The 20,874-nt window shown below is 43.5% G+C and overlaps 1 protein-coding gene across 1 annotated transcript; it reads right to left on the bottom strand.

Moving 5' to 3' along the window:
• Positions 1-12,232: 12,232 nt before the first annotated feature.
• On the bottom strand, positions 12,233-13,816 carry npbwr1 (neuropeptides B and W receptor 1). The gene has a single exon (XM_033018862.1). It carries the CDS (start codon positions 13,381-13,383, stop codon positions 12,376-12,378), a length of 1,008 nt encoding a protein of 335 aa, XP_032874753.1. The 5' UTR covers positions 13,384-13,816; the 3' UTR covers positions 12,233-12,375.
• Positions 13,817-20,874: the final 7,058 nt, after the last annotated feature.

The following is a 20,874-nucleotide window of genomic DNA, read 5'->3' as shown; positions in this document are numbered from 1 at the left end:
AGAACAAATTTGTGGAACATAAAGGGCCTGTCCCACGAGCATGCGACTGCATGCGGCAAGTGCGACCAAACCGGAAGCAGGGGATGCGCAGGGGTCGCGCGGAGGTCGAGCAATCCCCGTATAGTGCCAGTCCCACTAGCATGCGACTGCATGCGGCGACGGCGACCAAATCAGAAGCGGGGGCCGCGCGGAGGTCGAGTGAGTGACGTGAAGTTCGAGCGAAGTCCGCGGGATGTTCGCGTGTGATGTACAGCGTCAAGACGCTGCGTATGCCCGTCGAGGTGGAGCGTACGGCCTCAATGTGGCTGCGGGCTGGCAGGCCGTTGCCGCGCAGAATTTTTGAACACTGTCAGTTTTCCAGAGCCCCGCGCGATGTCGGGACCAGCTCCGCACAACTCCATATGGCTCCGGCGATCGAAGTGGGACTGGCCCCGCGAGGCCGTACGGCTCAAGCGACCACGTTAGGTCGCGTTTGCCGCATGCAGTCGCATGCTCGTGGGACAGGCCCTTAAGTAACGATTCTGTATATCAATATGTTTAAGAAAGAATTGCAGATGCTGGAAAAATCAAAGGTAGACGAAAATGCATCTATGGAGAGAAGGAATAGGCGACATTACAGGTCGAGACCCTTCTTCAGTCTGAAGAAGGGTCTCGACCCGAAAAGTCACCTATGCCTTCTTGTATATCTATATGTTAAGGAGCCAAATCGGGAAAAGAGGATTTTAGACTGGGTATAGTGTAAAATTAATTAATCAGGACTTTGGGGAAGAATGGCAATTAATTTTATTTTGAATTTGAAAGTAATGTGCTTCAAACTGAACCTCAGACTGTTCTGTAAGAAATTAATTTCACTGGGCATTTGCACTTCGCTCATGTGCTAATAAAGCACAATTGAACCATTAAATCTAACTGAAGGAAATTATAAAGGCATTGGGTCTGTCACACTTGGCAATTTTTTAGGCAACTGCCGGCGACTGTCATAGTCGTAGCAGGTCACCGATAAACCGGCGACAACCTACGTCATCCTGGCGACAACCTACGACAGCACCTACGTCAAACTACGCTCACTGGCATCAAATCCAATGTCGCCGAACATGTTGAAAGTTTAGTGGCGACTAGAAAGACGCTACGACTTTTTGTGCGACTGAGGAGACTACTCCCGATGACCACCGGCGAGCATTGTGGATGATTAGCCATGATCACAATGAACCACAATACTGGCTCAAAGGACCGAATGGCCAACTCCAGCACCTATTGTCTATTGTCTAAACTAGTCGCCTGTAATTGCCTAAAAAATCATCTAAGTGGAACAGGCCCATAAGAGAGACAAGTTGGCTATGGTCGATACAAAACTACATTTAACAGTTCTGAATGTGGGTAGGCAATGACTGGCATTTAAATAAATAATACATGATTTGAAACAATAGGATTTATTTCTTTAAAATATAAATTCCAAAAGGAAACCCCATGCGTCCATGTCCAACAGGACAAATCAAAGATGGTATTAAATCAAAAGAAGGGCCTTGTGGTATTGCCAGATCTGGCGGTGGGTCTGAGAACTCACCAAATGAAAGACGAGAAATGGATCAAGAAAGGGAAGAATACTAAATATGAGTGGATTAGGATTAGGAGTTCGGTCCGATATTTCCACTGACCTGGGAGCCTAGTTCACCTCTGCCTTATGGTCTTCCCTGGCTCAGCTCTACGGGGTGTGCTTACACCATACCACCGCCTACCACCTGCAGGCCAACGGACTCGTGGAACGTTTTCACAGCCACCTTAAGTCGGCGTTGAAGGCTCGGCTCACGGGTCCGGACTGGGTGGACCAGTTACCGTGGGTGCTCCTCGGTATTCGCACTGTCCCCGAAGAGGACTTGGCCGCTTCCTCCGCCGAGCTGGTGTATGGCTCAGCCCTGCTGGTGCCTGGGGATTTTCTCCCTGCCGTCCGCGGGCAGGCAGACTCTGCCCCAGCATTGCTGGCGAGCCTTCGGGAGCGGATGAGTGGGTTAGCTCCCGTTCCTACTTCACAGCATGGTTTGCCGGTGGTATATGTGCCGTTGGTTCTACAGAATTGTGCCTATGTTTTTGTTTGCAGGGACGCCCACCGATCCCCCTTGCAGTGGGTATACGAGGGGCCGTTCCGGGTGCTGCGGTCCGGTGTTGCCACCTTTACTTTGGACGCTGGTGGCCGGGAGGAGTTTGTCTCCGTCGGTCATCTCAAGACCACCCACGTTGACAGCCCGGTGGTGGTCGCCCTACCCCAGCGTAGAGGTCGTCTGCCGACCGATCCAGCCGCACTGGCTGGGCCTGCTTCCCCCAACCCAGTCGTCCCCGTTCTTTCCGCCCCCTTGTGGTCTCCTGGCCCTGTTCGGCCTGTCCCAATTGTTACGCCTGCCCCGCCTCCGCTGACCACGCGTTCTGGTCGTTGTGTCCAGGTCCCTGCTCGGTTCCGTACCTCGGGTTCCGGGGGGGGTCCTGTAACGGTACCTGCTGGTGCCTTGGGGTAGTCAAACCATCGGATTGGCTAGTCCAGTCACGTGGGCGCTGGGATCAGGTTTCGAGCGCTTTCTGTCGTTGTCATTCATTCGAGCGCCACACTAGTGGATGCAAGATCGTTTATTTCGCTGTCTTACAGACTCGCGTTATTCATTGTTTTATCATTCGTAATAAAGTTCATTGAATTAACTCACGGTCTCCTCCGCTAAAGTAGACTCTAAAGGCCACATGTTCTACTTCTGCTCATAATTCTTATGTTTTTTGTTATTTAATGATACACTGTTGATGTCCGTGAATGTCTGCACCTACATGGTTCCGATGAAGAAAGCTGGAATCAAAGAAGTCAGGAGGAGAGCAGCAAGCAGGAAAGCCACTTCTGATGTCTCATACCAACCTCACGGAGATATGATTAGTCCTGGGGCTGGGATGGTAACATAAAAGTTTTCAGAAAGGTCTGAAAATAATTACAATGCATTTAAATAGTGTGAAAACAAAAGGAATAACATTTTTTTAAATAGGAAAGCACAATATTTCAAAACAAATAAATCATTAAAACATTTAAGTAAACCACAAAAATGAAATAACAGCTTAATATTTTCATCCTAAACTCTAGACAAGTGTGAAGTGAGACATGTTATTTTATTATGTCAATTCAGAGCAATACTAACACAATTACCGGTAGGGCTCGGGAAGGCATTAGAGAACAGAGATCTTGGAGTACTGGCACACTGTTCTCTAAAATTGGCGAGTCAGGTGGAAACTGTGTTAAAGAAGGCATTTGGCATGTAAGCCTTCAATGGGAAGGATATAGATTACAAAAGATTGGATCATGATAGACAATAGACAATAGACAATAGGTGCAGGAGTAGGCCATTCGGCCCTTCGAGCCAGCCATTCAAAGTGATCATGGCTGATCATCCACAATCAGTACCCTGTTCCTGCCTTCTCCCCCCTATCCCCTGAGTCTACTATCTTTAAGAGCCCTATCTAGCTCCCTCTTGAAAGTATCCAGAGAACCGGCCTCCACCGCCCTCTGAGGCAGAGAATTCCACAGACTCACACTATCTGCGAGAAAAAGTGTTTCCGCGTCACCGCTCTTACTCCTTATTCTTAAACTGTGGCCCCTGGTTCTGGACTCCCCCAACATCGGGAACATGTTTCCTGCCTCTACCGAGTCCAATATATGCTTCAATGAGATTCCCTCTCATCCTTCTAAACTCCAGTGTACAAGCCAGCTGCTCCATTCTCTCATCATATGACAGTCCCGCCATCCCGGGAATTAACCTTGTAAATCTATGCTGTACTCCCTCAATAGCAAGAATGTCTATCCTCAAATTAGGGGACCAAAACTGCACACAATACTCCAGGTGTGGTCTCACTAGGGCCCTGCACAACTGCAGAAGGACCTCTTTGCTCCTATATTCTTTATTCTATATTCAACATCAGGAACATGTTTCATGCTTCTAGCGTGTCCAAACCCTCAATAATATTTTCTGTTTCAATAAGATCCCCTCTCACCCTTCTAGATTCCAGAGTGTACAAGCCCAGCCACTCCATTCTCTCAGCATATGACAGTCCCGCCATCCCGGGAATTAACCTTGTAAACCTACGCTGCACTCCCTCAATAGCAAGAATGTCCTTGCTCAAATTATATATCATGTAATAATGTTGATAGTATGTATTAACGTACGATGTATAATAGGTGGTATATGGTATTATGCATCAACATTATGCTGTAACACATAACTATTATTATTATTGGATATGTAAAGCCAATTAACAATTGTTATAAACTTTAACAAGTGGGGATAGAGGGGTTTTGGGATTGGTGTGTGGGTAGGTGGGTCAATGAGAGCCTCTATGTATGTTATGTCTTGTGCTGTATGTTCTATGTTGGACCCCCTCGAAAACGAGATGACTGTCCATCTCAAGGGGTTATCCATGAATAAACTTGTTTCAACTTCAAAAAAAAAAAAAAAACCTACGCTGCACTCCCTCAATAGCAAGAATGTCCTTGCTCAAATTTGGAAACCAAAACTGCACACAATACTCCAGGTGTGGTCTCACTAGGGCCCTGCACAACTGCGGAAGGACCTCTTTTCTCCTATACTCAACTTCTTTTGTCACGAAGGCCAACATGCCATTCGTTTTCTTCACTGCCTGCTGTACCTGCATGCTTAATTTCAGTGACTGATGAACAAAGACCCCCAGATCCCGTTGTACTTCCCCTTTTCCCAACGACACCATTTAGATAATAATCTGCATTCCAGTCTTTGCTACCGAAGTGGATAACCTCACATTTATCCACATTAAACTGCATCTGCCATGCATCTGCCCACTTACCCAACCTGTCCTAGTCCATGCATTCTCATAGCATCCTCCGCACAGATCACACTGCCACAGGTTTGTGTTATCTGCAAATTTGCTAATGTTATTTGTAATCCCTTCATCTAAATCATTAATATATATTGTAAATGGCTGCAGTCCCAGCACCGAGCCTTGCGGTACCCCACTAGTCAATGCCTGCCATTCTGAAAGCGACCCGCTCATCCCTATTCTTTGTTTCCTGTCTGCCAACCAATTTTCTATCCATGTCAGCACTCTACCCCCAATACCATGTGCCCTCATTTTGCCCACTAAATTCCTATGTGGGACCTTAACGAATGCTTTCTGAAAGTCCAGGTGCACTACATCCACTGGCTCTCCTTTGTCCATTTTCCTAGTTACATCCTTAAATAATTCCAAAAGATTAGTTAAGCATGATTTCCCCTTCATAAAGCCATGCTGACTCGGACCGATCCTGTTACTGCTATCCAAATGTGTCGCTATTTCAGTTTTTATGATTGACTCCAGCATCTTCCCCACCACTGATGTCAGGCTAACTAGTCTATAATTCCCTGATTTCTCCCTCCCTCCTTTCTTAAATAGTAGGATAACATTAGCTACCCTCCAATCCACAGGAACTGATCCTGAATCTATAGAACATTGGAAAATGATCAGCAATGCATCAACGATTTCTAGAGCCACCTCCTTAAGTACCCTGGGATGCAGACCATCAGGCCCTGAGGATTTATCAGCCTTCAGTCCCATCAGTTTACCCAACACCATTTCCTGCCTAATGTAGATTTCCTTCAGTTCCTTCGTTACCTCAGATCCTCTGGCCACTAGTACATCAGGAAGATTGTATCCTCCTTAGTGAAGACGAATCCAACGTACCTGTTCAACACATCTGCCATTTCCTTGTTCCCCATAATAATTTCATCCTTTTCAGTCTTTAAAGTTCCAAATTTGGTCTAAACTATTTTTTTTCCTCTTCACATATCTAAAGAAGCTTTTATTGTCCTCCTTTATATCATTGGCTAGCTTACCTTCATACCTCATCTTTTCTCCACATATTGCCTTTTTGGTTATCTTCTGTTGCTCTTTAAACGTTACCCAATCCTCTGATTCCCCGCTCATCTTTGCTATGTTATACTTTAATTTTATACTGTCCCTGACTTCCCTTGTCAGCCATGGTGGCCGCCTACTCCCATTGGAATCTTTCTTCCTTTTTGGAATGAACAGATCCTGCACCTTCTGTATTATTCCCAGAAATACCTACCATTGTTGTTCCACTGTCATCCCTGCTTGGGTATCTTTCCAGTCAACTTCCAGCTCCTCCCTCATGGCTCCATAATCCCCTTTGTTCAACTGTAATATTGACACCTCCGATTTACCCTTCTCGCTCTCAAATTGTAGATTACAACTTATCATATTATGGTCACTACCTCCTAATGGCTCCTTAACCTCAAGTTCCCTTATCAAATTTGGATCATTACACAACATTAAATCCAGAATTGCCTTCTCCCTGGTAGGCTCCAATACAAGCTGCTCTAAGAATCCATCACGTAGGCACTCCATAAACTCCCTTTTTTGGGGTCGAGTACCAACCCGATTTACCCAGTCTACCTGCATGTTGAAATCCCCCATAATAACCGTAGTGTTACCTTTATGACATGCCAATTTAAACTCTTGATTCAATTTGCACCCTCTATCCAGGCTACTGTTTGGGGGCCTGTAGATACGTTCCATTAGGGTCTTTTCACCCTTACAATTCCTCAGTTCTATCCATACTGACTCCACTTCTCCTGATTCTATGTCACTCCTCGCAAGGGACTAAATTTCATTCTTCACCAACAGAGCTACCCCACCCCCTCTGCCCACCTGTCTGTCTTTTCGATAGGACGTGCACCCTTGAATATTCAGTTTCCAGCCCTGGTCCTCATGCAGCCATGTCTCTGTAATTCCCACAACATCATACTTGCCGAATTCTAACTGAGCCTCAAGCTAGTCCACTTTATTGCTTATACTTTGCGCATTCATATACAACACTTTAGCTTCGGTATTCACCTCCCCGCTCACATCGGTCACTATCAGCCCTGACCTTACTCTCTTATCCCTTCTCGAATTTTCATTCCCATTAATTCGGGAGTCTTTTGTAACTTTTTCCATACTCGCTTTCCCTTTAACTCTATCTTTATATTCCCAATTTGTCAATCCCTCCCCCCCCCACTATTTAGTTTAAACCCACACGTGTAGCACTAGCAAACCTGCCTTAATTGATTAAACCTAATCTTCATTGATTATTTCAAGATCCTCCTTTTTTGATAGTTTACCAATACGTCACAGTTTTCCAGAAAACAATTACTCGTATGTTGCTTTGTATTTGTAATTATATTGGAATATTTAGTGCAAAATGCTGTTAGTCAATGGGAACCGAGCCATTTGTGTGAAAAAACATGTAAATAGATCAGTGAACAATAAAATCCTCCCAATGATTCTTTAGAATTTACAAAGAAATGTATCACTCCTGGCAAAAATTTGATGTAATTTCATTAAATATAATGGCTGTTGCTATTGTAAAGTTAACTACTTTTACACAATATTTCTTCACAATAGCTTACCACTTATTTTGTTTTGCTGCAGATGATACAAAATTGTTCTATACTGATCTTACAAGTATCAAATAAATAGGTGAATTACTAATATTATAATATTTGCTAATTGTTTAACTTGTTCGGTTTATGAATGATATTAACATAGAACATAGAACAGTACAGCACAGGAACTGACCCTTGGGCTAATAATATCTCTGCTGAACATGATGCCTAATTAAATTAACCTTCTCTGCCTGCACATATACTCCATTCCTTGCATACCACTGTGCCTCTGAAATATCTCTATCATATATGCCTCCACCACCATCTCTGGCAGCACGTTCCAGGCACCCACCATTCCCTGTGTAATAAAATGTGCCATGCACGTCTCCTTTAAGTTAATAATGAGAGAATAAATGATATAGTGAAAAACATTTATACTAATTTACTGACTGAAATAACTAAAGTATGACTATAAGATAAAAATAGAACGATTGAGTTGTATTATTGAAAATATAAAGTATTGTTGTACATATGTTTAAAAAATGTCACTTCAATATATTATATGAAAATAATAATTATATACTTAAATATCTGATCCGTCCCGACGCCCGAGTTTCGATCATCCCGACGAGTGGGCTTGAACAGCAGATCGTCGTCACAGGCCCCGTTCAAAGGCCCCGACCATTACGGGTAAACAAAGAGGAAGATGACTGAACTTTATTGCCTTCCATCACAGTGAGGAATGTTGATTTCACTGTGGTGGATGTTTATGTTCATGTCAAAAAAGGCACAACAGAGGATGTACTTCCTGCGGCAGCTGAGGAAGCACAATCTGCCACAGGCAATGAAGGTCCAATTCTATATGGCCAACGTAGACTCTGTCCTTACCTTCTCCATCATGGTCTGGTTTGGCTCAGCCACCAAGCATGACATCCGGAGGCTGCAGCGAATCGTCCGATCAGCTGAGACGGTTGTTGTCTGCAACCTTCCCTCCATTGATGGACTGTACACTGCAAGGGCCAGGAAGCGAGTGGGTAAGATCATCTCTAACCACTCTCACATTGGCCACAAACCCTTTGAATCACTTTGAAGGCGATTCAGGACTGTCTAAGTTGCCACAGCAAGACGAGTAGTTGCTCTACTTAATAACCAAAAAACTGTAGCCTCCTTTTGCTCTGGTATTTTATTTAGTTCGCATGTTTAATCAATATTGTTTTGTTATTAATGTTTAATGTTTTATGTGTCATTCCTAACTGTCACTGTAGGTCATGTTGTCTCTTGCGGGCGGAGCACCAAGGCAAATTCCTTGTATGCGAATACTTGGCCAATAAACTTATTCATTTATTCATTCATTCATTCATGTTAAATTTATTGTGTATTGCGTTCTTCTTACTTGTATGGCTGTATGGTAACTCAAATATGGGGTCAAGGAAACAGCGTTCACGTCGCGGTCCTGTTTCCACCAATCTTTCCACCACCACGCACAAGAAGCGACAAGACAGACACCATTATGCAGATGCCGAGAAGTGTGTTCAGCTCTGGCTGAACAACTTCTAATCTTGTGTGTGGACTCGATAAGAAGAATAACTCAAATATCACTGTACCTTAATTGGTGCATGTGACAATAAATGTGAACTTGAATGTGAACTAGAAATATGATTCACACTAGTCACTTTTTTGAGTTATGTTATAAAGGTACAGATGGAATGAATTGTAAACACAGTATAAACAAGGAACTGAAGATGTTGGTTTACACAAAAGGACACAAAAGTACTGGAGTAACTCAGCAGGTCAGGCAGCATCTCTGGAGAACATGGGTAGGTGGCGTTTCAGACCAGGACCATTCTTCAGACTGAATAAAATAATTGTGAATAAAATGTTTAAAAAAATACAAGGCATTTGTGATGTCATGTCCTGCTGCAGTGAGATTGCAGTGTTCAACGGCATACAGCAGATGGCGCCAAATAGTCACACATAAGAATGTTGTCTGTCTGATTATCAACTCTAAAAATGCTTGTAAAAGTCTTTCAAGTAAATCGTGTGGTAAAGTTTGTGGAAAATCTGCTGGATGAATTCCTCAAATATTTTATAGTATCTGTTCTATTGCGCTGAAAATGAAACAACTGCAGCCGCATGAAAGCATTTCTGAGCATTTATGCACGTCTTACAGTCGCTGTGTATGCAGCAACTTGTGCATTGGACTGTCATATTTTTTGCGTCTTTGTGTTTGCTTTTTATAGCTAACTGAATCAATTATCAGTTGTCAAGGGCAAAAACCTTTTCATTCCAAATGTTACAATGTAATCTGTTTGCATAACATGTGTATTTATGATATAAATGATACAATATTTGTGCAGAGTGGCCAACTCTCACATATTGAGCATGAGACTCACGCATTTCGCCCAATTCTCATGCTCTCACGCTCATCACAGAATTTCTCACGACAGAGCGTGATAAATACTGTGATCAATGAGAATTTAAAAACTACCATCAACTGCTTGTGTGCGCGTCTGTTGACAAGACAGCAGCATTCTTATTCTCTTTTATTCTCACTTGACCGAACCGTCATACACATCCAAACCATGTCCCCATGCAAATTTACAGTGAAAGATATGGACCGGGCAGTGAATGAGTGTCACCCAGCGCAGCAAGTAAGGTAATGTCCTGCTCCCGGTGGCAGTCGGAATTTAAGGATTTGCGGGAAGCGGCTGACATGAGCGAGGCTGGTGAGCAGCAGGAGAGAGGTACATGGGCCGTGAAACCGCCCCCCACCCCCTCCATCACGTTTTTGGCTAGAAGTGTTTCAATATCTCCAGCTTTGGACGAGGCGCTGCTATGCTCTGAGCAACCTGGTCGTGGGTGTTGGAGAGCCTGGGGCAGAGGGAGAGATGGAAGCAGAAGCAGCGGCGGGGGCAGATGCGGATGGGGAGCTGGGGCTGGTGAGTGTTTGCTGGGCTGACGAGTCGCTCACTGCAGCTCCTGCCATGGAGCAATCTCAGTGCAAGAGTCCTGGGCAGTGGGAGGCGTTGGAAGCATTGTGCCGCGGCCGTGAGAGTCTCTGTGCCGAATTCGCCTTGGTGACTTGCATGGACCAGGCTGCGGCTCGGTGTATCCTGGAGGACAGCCAGTGGCTGCTGGAAGTAGGTACCAAGCACTGGGTGTAAGCAGTGGAAGATAGAGTCCTTCAAATGGGGGTGGTTGGAGAAAGTATCCTGCTTGCCTGCTAGATTCTCTGCCACAGAAGGCAGTGGAGGCCAATTCAAGAGAGTTACATTCAGCTCTTGGGGCTAGCGAAATCAAGGGCAGGCTCGAAGGGCCGAATGGCCTATTCCTGCACCTATTTTCTATGTTTCTATGCTTGGGTATATGGCAATAAAACTCGACAACTTGATTTTGCAGCATCCATGCATGGTGGAGGTATAATATAGTCATAGAGAGATGTAGTGTGAAAACAGGCCCTTCGGCCCATCTTTCCCACACCCGCCAACATGTCCCAGTTAAACTACCTGCTTTTGGTCCATATCCCTCCAAACCTGTCCTATCCATGTATCAGTCTAACTGTTTCATAAATGTTGGGATAGTCCCTGCCTAAACTACCTCCTCTGGCAGCTTGTTCCATACAACCACCACCCCTTTGTGTAGAAAAAAGTTACCCCTTAAAAAGTTACCTCTTAAAAATACTTTAAACAATAAACATTGAAATCATACTTCTACAATGCACTAAAACATGATGTTAATACATCAAATTTCAAAAAGTCCCTACCGGGAGAGGGGGGCACCCTCCTCCCACCCTCCCCTCACTCGGTCACTCCACTGCCTCGTCTACTGTGGAAAGTAATTAGGAATGTAATTTATCCTAACCTTATTCATTGATAATCCAATTTAAAGCATAAATATTGCATTCAAATGCAAGTTAAAAGACTTGCTACAATTGCACAATTTCAAGCTGAAAAATGCAAAAGCTCTGTACCATAGGAGGGGGGGGGCACTCCCCCTCCCACACCCACCCCCTCATCGATTGCTACGCTCCCTCGGGCTTGGTCTCTCGCAATTTCTCACTCCCAACACTCACCCAATGTTGGCAGCCTGTTTGTGTCATATGTGACTAGTTAAGGTAAGTTCATCAGTTCCCCGTAATCCATCAGAAACTAAAACAAGGGCAAGCCAATGGTCAGCTATGAAACAACTAACAAGGCTTGACATGACTTTAATCACAAACGTTATATTTATTGATAGTGATTGGTGACTATAGGAAGTCACTCGAATAAAGAAGATGGCTGCCAAAATGAAGGAATAGAAACATTTACAGAAGATATCATAGTGTCATTGACAATACATTGATTTATAAGTTGTTTAAATGTAATGGTAATTAAGACATCTATACATTTCATTGATACTTAATGCCAATTCTCTATGAACAGCTTAACATTTTTTTTTCAGTTTACACATTGCCCATAAATTTTGCAATTATTTACGTATGAAAAATTGCATATGAAATGGTAAAATGCACAGGAGGATGCCTTATTAAGGATAGACATGGAGAATTTTTCCTGATGTATAAATTGCTTTTGCCATGTACAAAATCTTTGAGTAATAGGCGATTCATAAATAGTTTCATGTGCATGCATTCATTAACACTGTACCCTTATGCTTGGTCTTCTATATTAGTGAATCAATACATATATATGATCACACATCACAATACAAACTATTCACAACAAAATTATCTATATACGCAAATTATCTTCAACATTTAATATCATACATATTTAAAGTATTTATACATATCACGCTGGGGAAAATTTATATTCCCACAGTGTCAATCTTATTTTTAATTTGACTCGCAGAGTTTTTGTTTACAAGGACGTTATCAGCTGACTAACAGTCTTTTAAATAGGGCGTCTTGGTGTCTCTGAACAGCTTCTGAAGTAGATAGTGTATAATTACATGCAACTCAATGTTAAATATTAGGCGCAGCTCTGCATTCCAACAGTTTCCGAAAGCTTTTTCTGAAACTGTCATCCAGAAAGGCATAGAGGAAAGGATTAAGACAACTGTTAGCATAGCTGAGGCTGGTGATGAAATAGGAGATCCCAATGATAACCGTGGTCTGTTGTATGTCTGTTGTCAACGCCACTATTGTGCTCAAATGGTAGGGCGTCCAGCAGAAGAGGCAAACCGCCAGGATGACCATCACCATTATGGTCACCTTTTTCTTTGCTTTGTCAAGAGCTTTGGCATTGGTGTTCAAACGCATGTTCCTCAATCGACACAGCATCATCGTGTAGAGGATGCAGATGGTGGAGACTGGAATGGCAAACCCCATCAGGAGTGTGTAGATCCGACTAGCCTTCCACCACAGAACCTCGGGATGTGGGAATACGTAGACGCACTGCAACCTGCCCTTGTCGTCGTGGATCTTGCCAAAAATGGTGAAGGGCGATATAATGACGGTAACGAAGAGCCAGACGCAGACGCTGACTATCTTGGCCGCCCTGTAGGTGCGGTATGAGATCTTCTTGGACCTGGCCGTGGCAAGGACCACCAGGTAGCGGTCGATGCTCATCACGGTCAAGAAGTAAATGCTGGAAAAGGTGTTGTATTGATCAATGGAAATGATCAACTTGCACATAAACTCGCCAAAGGGCCACTGCAGCAGAAGGTAATCCGCCACGTTAATGGGTAACACTAGAGTGAAAAGTTCGTCCGCGATAGCCAGATTCAGGATGAATATATTGGTCACCGTTTTCATTTTCGGGGCTTTGAGTATAACATAGATCACTGCTGTGTTGCCCGTTAACCCAACGGCGCATATCACCGAGTAGATGATGGGTATGGCGATATAGAAGTCAGGGTATTGCCCCGGTCCCGTCGAATTGGTGCTGTTGGCACCAGCGGGCGAACAGCTCGCCTGATCCCCTGTGCAGGATGTGTTCACCGAGACTGGCTGCGACGGAAAATGTTCCATGTTTCAGGTCTTTGTTTTGCTTGGCGTGAAAATCCCGGCGAAAAATGAGTTACACGCCTCAGAAACAAGTGGTCTCATTCAGGCCATGTGGCTATTTTATTGTTTCATTGTCAATGTAATGAGACATTGACTATGATCAGTTTCACTGGACAGCTGAAAGCAGAAAGAATACGGCAGGTAGCCCAAGGCACTCAAAGTTGCACATTGGGGTTAAGTGGGACGAGACAAAGAAACTATTGTTTTTCTTATTTCTGGAGAGCCAAACCAAGCAGACCCTCGTTTGCCTCAATGACTGAGAGAGTTTTACGATCAATGTATATAGTTGCAGTCCTTTGGAGCTTCAATGGTGGCTTCAGCCGCAGCCTCCGGCGAGTTAAGACTTAAACGCGTTTTCTAATTACTGCGAGATCACTGCCATCTCTCTCAAAGTCACCGTCAGGTGGACCTTTACTAAACAGATAAAGAGCAAAATGCAAACATTTAACGCAAAGCTACTTGATACGTCAGGTATAATTAAAAGATAATTGAATTTCACGGTTGCACTGTTTTCTGCAATTACACTTGCCGCAGATGTCTTAAATAATTGTTGTTTGAGTCACTTAAGCGTGCAACATAAAATACTAGTGCAATCTAAATACCTTACATACCTAATACCTAAATACATACCTTAGCGTTCAGATCGCTGCAATCCGAACCAACTTGCATTGCAGACGCTAGGATGATTCTGATGTAGAAACTGCTTGATGTCAGACTTACCCTGTTATCTTATCGTCCTCAGCAGGGTTGAGCACAGGCGCAGATCAGTAGCAGCTGAGACCACTCGCCACATGGACCTGTTGCCCTCCTCATTGCTCCACATCATGTCTGCATCCTCAGTGTCAGCTTTTAAAGATGGACGGGGAAGTTAATTGCAGCCTGGAGCTGGAAAGCTGCGGGACTTCTTCCTTGATGCCATCAACCGAGTTAAATAAGCCATGGCAGGTGTAATATGTGGAGATTCCAGCTTCACGATTTCGTGGTGGACGGGCAGTTTGAAAGAGGGAAGAGATGATGCGAATTCACCCCCTATCTGGCGTTAGGATCTAGAGTAAAATGTATTTCTTGGCTTCAATAAAGGGTCTGAACCGGAATCTGGAAACAATTGAACATTTCTGACGTGCATCAGTCAAACTGACTCACTGTTATATACTGTAATACAATGAGTATGATCGCCAGATTATTTGAGACATCTGGTAGACATTCTGAAACAGGCGTACAATTAAAGTGCTGAACCGTTGGGAAGCAGAAAACTGCAGTAAACTGCCAGGCAACAGTTGTAGAGAGGGGTAAAAGAGGTGGGAAGGGATGAGAGGGAGGGGGGCATGGATTATAGTTTCAAATTGGCTGGTTTTCATCAGAAATGTGAATTAAAATATGAACGCAAGAGCATTTCTGTGCTTTGGTAAATGTAATTATTTATTTAATTTAGTTTATTATTGTCACAGTGAAATTATTTTTGTTGCCTGCTATCCAGTCAGTGAAAAGACTAGGACGGCATGGTGGTGCAGAGGTAGAGCTGCTGCCTTACAGCCCCTGAGAATCCAGATTCGATCCTGACTTTGGATCCTGTCTGTACGAAGTTTGTATACTATCCCCGTCACTGCATGGGTTTTCAACGGGTGCTCCGGTTCCCACATTCCAAAGACATACAGGTTTGTAGGTTAATTGGCTTCGGCAAAATTGGAATATTGTCCCTAGTATGTCGGATAGTGCTAGTGAATGGGGATCGCCGATCGGCTGGGACTCGGTGGACCCAAGGGCCTGTTTCTGCTCTGTATCTATAAACAAAACTAAACTAAACTATACATGATTCCAATCGAGCCATCCACAGTGTTTAATAATAATAATAATAAATTTTATTTAATGGGCGCCGTTCAGACTTCTCAAGGACACCTTACATAGTAATCGGAATAAAAACATATAATCGGAATATAACAAGTAATAAAGACATCACAGAGACACAAATTAAAAACAGAATTCAATCCAAAAACAGAAAATCAAAAACACAGTGTGAAGATACAGTATAAAGGGTATAATGCTTAGTGGAAGATAAAGCCCAATGAGGTCCCGTTAATGATAGTAAGACTGCATATAGGCTGTGGGCCGAGCATCAAAAGAGCGTCTAGAATTGAACTTTTGTGACCCATATCTGGTAGTAGGCCCCCCTCGGTCATGACTGACCATGGATGCATCCTAGTTTGCAGGTGATGTGTGGTCGGATGCAAGCCTGGGTGATGTCATATGGAGGACAGGCGTTTGCCCATGCAGCACGTCCCCCCTCTCCACGTCGCTGATCGATCCAAAGGAACAGCACAGTTTGACACCAGCGCCTTCGCAGGAGCTGCCAGAGCGAGGTTGTAGACAACCACGAACTGCCTTATAGGCTCCGACTCTGGATTTTCTTGAGGTTTACTCCAGGAGCCTTTTCCATGACTGGATATGGCCACAAGGCAGTGGAGGTTTTAAATCAGAGTTTTCCCTCTCCTAGATGGACTGCCTTCCCAGGCTGACGACCCCCATCTGACCGAGACTCATGAAAGTAGGAGCGTCTACCTTCCCGTACAGGTCTATAGCACCTGCCCACTGCCCATGTCTAGTATCTACCTGCAATTTGGCACAGATTTAGATAAAATATATTAAGAAGGAATTCGGAACTTGCCAGTGCCAAAAGTTGCACACTAATGAATTAAGATAATTAGAAAATTTCTTAGAAAAAGTAACAGCACCATCAAGTGCTCAATGATAGGTAGCGTAATATTACTCTCTGGGGAGCTGGATTCCGTGCTGCGGGCAATTTACTTCTTGGCTCAGGGAGGTCATATAACGGGGAGAGGGAGAGAGAGAGAGAGAGCCTGGGATGGAGCATCCAGCCTACTGCCCAGTAGCGACCCGCCAACCACCACCTCCACTGGTTGCGCCTGTGCCGAAGGACATCGTGGCTGGCTGGCGGGCAGGCTGGCAGAAGGCACTGAGGTGGCGGCCAGTTCGGCTGTCCGGTCCCAGCGGCCGCTCGCAGCCACCCGGCTTACTTCCCTCCCCGGCCACAATGCGGTGGCTCCACGCCCGGAGCATCGCGGCAGCGTCGAGTGAGTGAGTTGCTGGCATGATCTCCGACTCCCTCCTTCTCAATGCTCCTGCCCCTGGTGGCCCAGCCAAGTTTGCTACTTTGTGCAACCCAGGCCGTGCTGACCTGGGTTTCACCGGCTCCTGAACCCACCTGATGCACAGATTCTGTGCATTCCCCACTGACTGCAAGTTGCTTTCTTCTGGTAGACACACTTGCTGGAGTAACTCAGTGGGTCAAGCAGCATCTCTGGAGAAAATGGATAGGCGACGTTTCGGGTCCAGACCCTTCGTCAGTTTGAGAGTGAGGGGGAAGAGAAACTAAATATACATGTGTCTCTCAGTCTGAAGAAGGGATTCAACCTCAAATGTCACCTTTTCTTTTTCTCCAGAGATGCTGCCTGTCCTGCTGAGCTACTCCAGCATCGTGCGTCTACCAGAGGAAAGTAACTTTGTTTTAGGTACTTTGCATGAACCAGTGTCCAGGATCGCTGGACTTGATCTGGATGAGTAAGTACACTGTTCATTAAGTCTTAGCAGCGTCAACCACCGCCTGACCTCAGGCTGTCTCCCAACCCATCTCGGAGAATGAAGATCGACCCATGGTACATTTTGGGGTCACGGTGAGGCCTACCACTCTCTGTACAGCGAGATCATTCCTCACTGCATTGCCGGGAATCTGTTGATTAAAATCGATCCAACCACAGTGCTCACTGTAACTGAAATGAACAGGTGGACCTTTCTCATCCCTACGGTAATCGATAAGATGTGATATATTCCTCGCGCCCGGGTCTATATCAATTCAAACTTGGATGCACTAAACAGCAAAAGTAGGCTGTATATAATCATTTATTTTCCCAATCTTTTGGTTTAGATTTCATAGATGGGTATGTCATGATTGGCTAGTTTACAAACAGAAACATTGCATTTTTATTTGTTTATATACGCGATGTACAAAACACTACAATCTCACAATAATGATCATGTCTTGGAGAACATTGTTGCTTTAGTACAGTTGGGTATTCAAAGTATTCTTATCCAGAGTCTTCCTCAAAGTTGAACTCTTTCAAACGTATGCATGCACTGTAATCTGCAGTATACGGTCTTGTAAAAACTAGATGACAACTTGCTGAAAGTTCACAGTAATCATCAATCTTACTGCCATGGTTTTTTATGGTGTAGATAATTATGTGAGGTTATTTGTATTATTATTTTGACAGTTAAAACCTCTTGCACTAACCTTCCTCTCCGCCATGATCCCAGAGTGCGCTCTACCTAGCTAGCCTGAAACAAAGTGCGTGATTGGTCAATTGGCATCTGACTCAATGTCAAACGTGCTTTGATTGGACAACTACTACTCGGAAAATTGGAGGTTTTTCCCATATTTAAAAAATATGTGTAGTTTTGTTCTTGATGTTTCAGGCATGATTTATATAATATTGTTACACAATATGTTAAAAATACAGGTAGATACGTGATTTGGGTCACAAAATGAAACAAAAAAGCATCTCGGCCCACAGCCTAATAGCTGGGTTATAGGTAGGCTTTGTTATTATATAATTAAAAGTCATCAACTCAATTTAACTTCCTTTCTTAACTTAATTTAACTTCCTTAACTTAACCTTTCAACCATCTGGGTGTTTGAATTGAATATTATAAAATGCCTTCCACATCACATTATAGTTATATTACTAAGGAGGTTCAGGATTTTATGCAAGTTTATTGCATAGATTGCTATTTCATTTTACAGTTAGATATATGAAGTCTAGAAGTTGGGCAGGAATTTTCCCTCAGACCCAGCCAAAGAGCTGCAGCCTGTTACCGTGGTTTAAGTTGCCCATGAGGTTGCCATTGTAAATTAAACAGAACATGCAGAAAAATGCCCAGGAAACAAGAGCTAATGATTCAGGTCAATGAACTTTCATAACATAAAACATAGAACTGTTCAACACAGGAACAGGCCCTTCAGCCCACAATGTCTGTGCCAATCATGATGCCAGGTAAATTAATCTCCTCTGCCTGCACTTGATCCATACACCTCCATGGCCTGCATATTCACGTGCCAATCCAAAAGCCTTTTAAATGCCATACTTTTGCAAATATGTTAAAAATCCATCTTGAATAATATTATCTTGATATCTTGTGGGTGGCACGGTGGTGCAGCTGTAGAGTTGCTGCCTTACAGCGCTTGCAGCATGGGAGACCTGGGTTCGATCCTGCCTACGGGTGCTGTCTGTATGGAGTTTGTATGTTCTCCCCATGACCTGCTTGGATTTTCCCTGAGATCCTCGGTTTCCTTCCACACTCTAAAGATGCACAGGTATGTAGGTAAAATATCTAAATCATTCTGTTTTTTCCACTAATTGACTTGACATAAATATAAATTGTCCCTAATGCTAATGTGTGGGGATCGCTGGTCAGTGCAGACTCGGCAGGCCAAAGGGCCTGATTCCGCACTATATCTCTAAACCAAACAAAACTACTTTGGTGCTGCATCCTGCTCTCAAATAGAAATCAGTTTCATCTCCTTTGCTGACATTTTCCCTATCGATATCTCTTTCACAATCCCTCCCTGACTTTTCCCTTTCTCAACTTCTCCATCTTCATTGAAGAGAACAGGTTATTGATCAGCATCTAAAACAAACCGATAGAGCCACACAGCTGAGGTGATCACGTCCTCTTACCCTGCAAACGCTCCATTCTTTTCAACCCAGTTTCTGCAGTTATATGTTCTGACGGTGAGACTTTTCACACCAAGATGTTTGCCATTCTCCTGGAATGATCCAGAGGTGATATGACTTTCACCTCCCCTGTCAGAGCTGTCTAGGCACATGTGTGAATCTAGGTGCATGCAGCTCTCTGTGACCATAGAGCCATGGAGTCATAGTCATACAGTGTGGAAACAGGCCCTTCGGCCCAACTTGCCCACGCCGACTAACATGTACCAGCTACACTAGTCCTACTAAATGAAAATTGAAAAATTGTGCAGGTGTTTGAAATCTGATATAATAACAGGAAATACTGGAAACACTAAGCAAGTCAGGTACCACCTATGAAATGTATAACAGAGTTACCATGTTAGGGGAAAAACAACCTGAATTGTGAAATGCATAGAGTCATAGAAACATTGCAATGTGGAAACAGTTCTTTGGCCTAATTATCTATCTTGACCAAGTTATATGTGTTCTGACAGTAATCGAGCTAATCTCACTTGTCTCAGGCTGGCCCATATCCCTCCAAACCTTTCCTATCCATGTACCAGTCCAATTTTCACGAAAGTGTTCAACTGTACCTGCCTCTACCATTCTTGCAGCTTGTACCATATCCCCACCATACTCTGTGTGAAAAGGTTTACCCTTGGACCCCCCCCCCCCCCCCTGTGGCTTTTCACTGAAGTGTTTTTACTATGTTGTTGGGGTTACATAAATAAAAATTGTAATTATAATTACTCTCATCATTATACCAACTGCAAAATATGTACCATTAAGATTGTATTGATTTCAGTGAGCACACATGGATTAATTATTGCCCTGGGAGTGATATTAAAACTCTTGTGTTAAACATGTAACTGGAATTTGCACTTTTACCAGAATTATTTAAATCATTCTGTGTTTTCCACTAATTGGTTGAATTGCAGTTTTTAATACACCATTGTTATAGATGTATCTGTGTGGTAGGCATATTAAAATGTGCCTACTGGCATAAGTGCTGCATTTTTCATACAGTGTTAAATGAGTGTAAAAATGACAATTACTTGAGGAAAAAAAGTAATGTATTTTGACCTGGTTCACGAATGAATGGTTATGCAACAGGGAACAAATAAAAACATTAACATTAACTTGCAGACACATAAATTGCATCTCAAGCCTTGAACCTCTTAATGGCAATCCTTGGCAGCATTGTGATTATTTGACAGGAACTATCAGTGAAATAATTATCTTCCCTCTTACACAGACATCACCGTGCCTTTCCACAAGAACGTTCTATGATCACTTGACAATTCAGTTATTAATCTATTTTGATGGGCTGCATGTTCTTTTTAATCACAAGTTTACCTTTCTTGTAACCATATCATCATGAAAAATCACAACACCTATTAAATGTATTAAATTAAAAAATCATTGGGATACTGCTTGGGCACCTTGAGGTGGTCAATAATCATTGGAAACTACTCGCCCAAGTTTCCAAGAAATGCTCCCAATGGCTAAAGATATGAGAGAAACAAGTCGGTAACAAAAAACTACATAGAGCTCAGTTACCCATTTTACAATTCTAAGTAATTTCAAAAAATCAGATACATTCTTAAAAAATATCTGGTGTATGACTGAAGAAACTCCATTAAGAGTTGACCTGACAAAGTCAGAAGCCATACCCATGCAAAGAGCTGAA

Source organism: Amblyraja radiata, chromosome 4 (assembly GCF_010909765.2).
Source record: "Amblyraja radiata isolate CabotCenter1 chromosome 4, sAmbRad1.1.pri, whole genome shotgun sequence".
Classification (NCBI taxonomy): domain Eukaryota; kingdom Metazoa; phylum Chordata; class Chondrichthyes; order Rajiformes; family Rajidae; genus Amblyraja; species Amblyraja radiata.
Note: the sequence above shows the minus strand (reverse complement) of the source record. Positions and strands in the feature narration are given on the sequence as shown.

What these genes read in the sequence shown, in the direction of transcription:
- npbwr1 (XM_033018862.1), bottom strand. Translation starts at nt 13,383, where the DNA reads ATGGAACATTTTCCGTCGCAGCCAGTCTCGGTGAACACATCCTGCACA.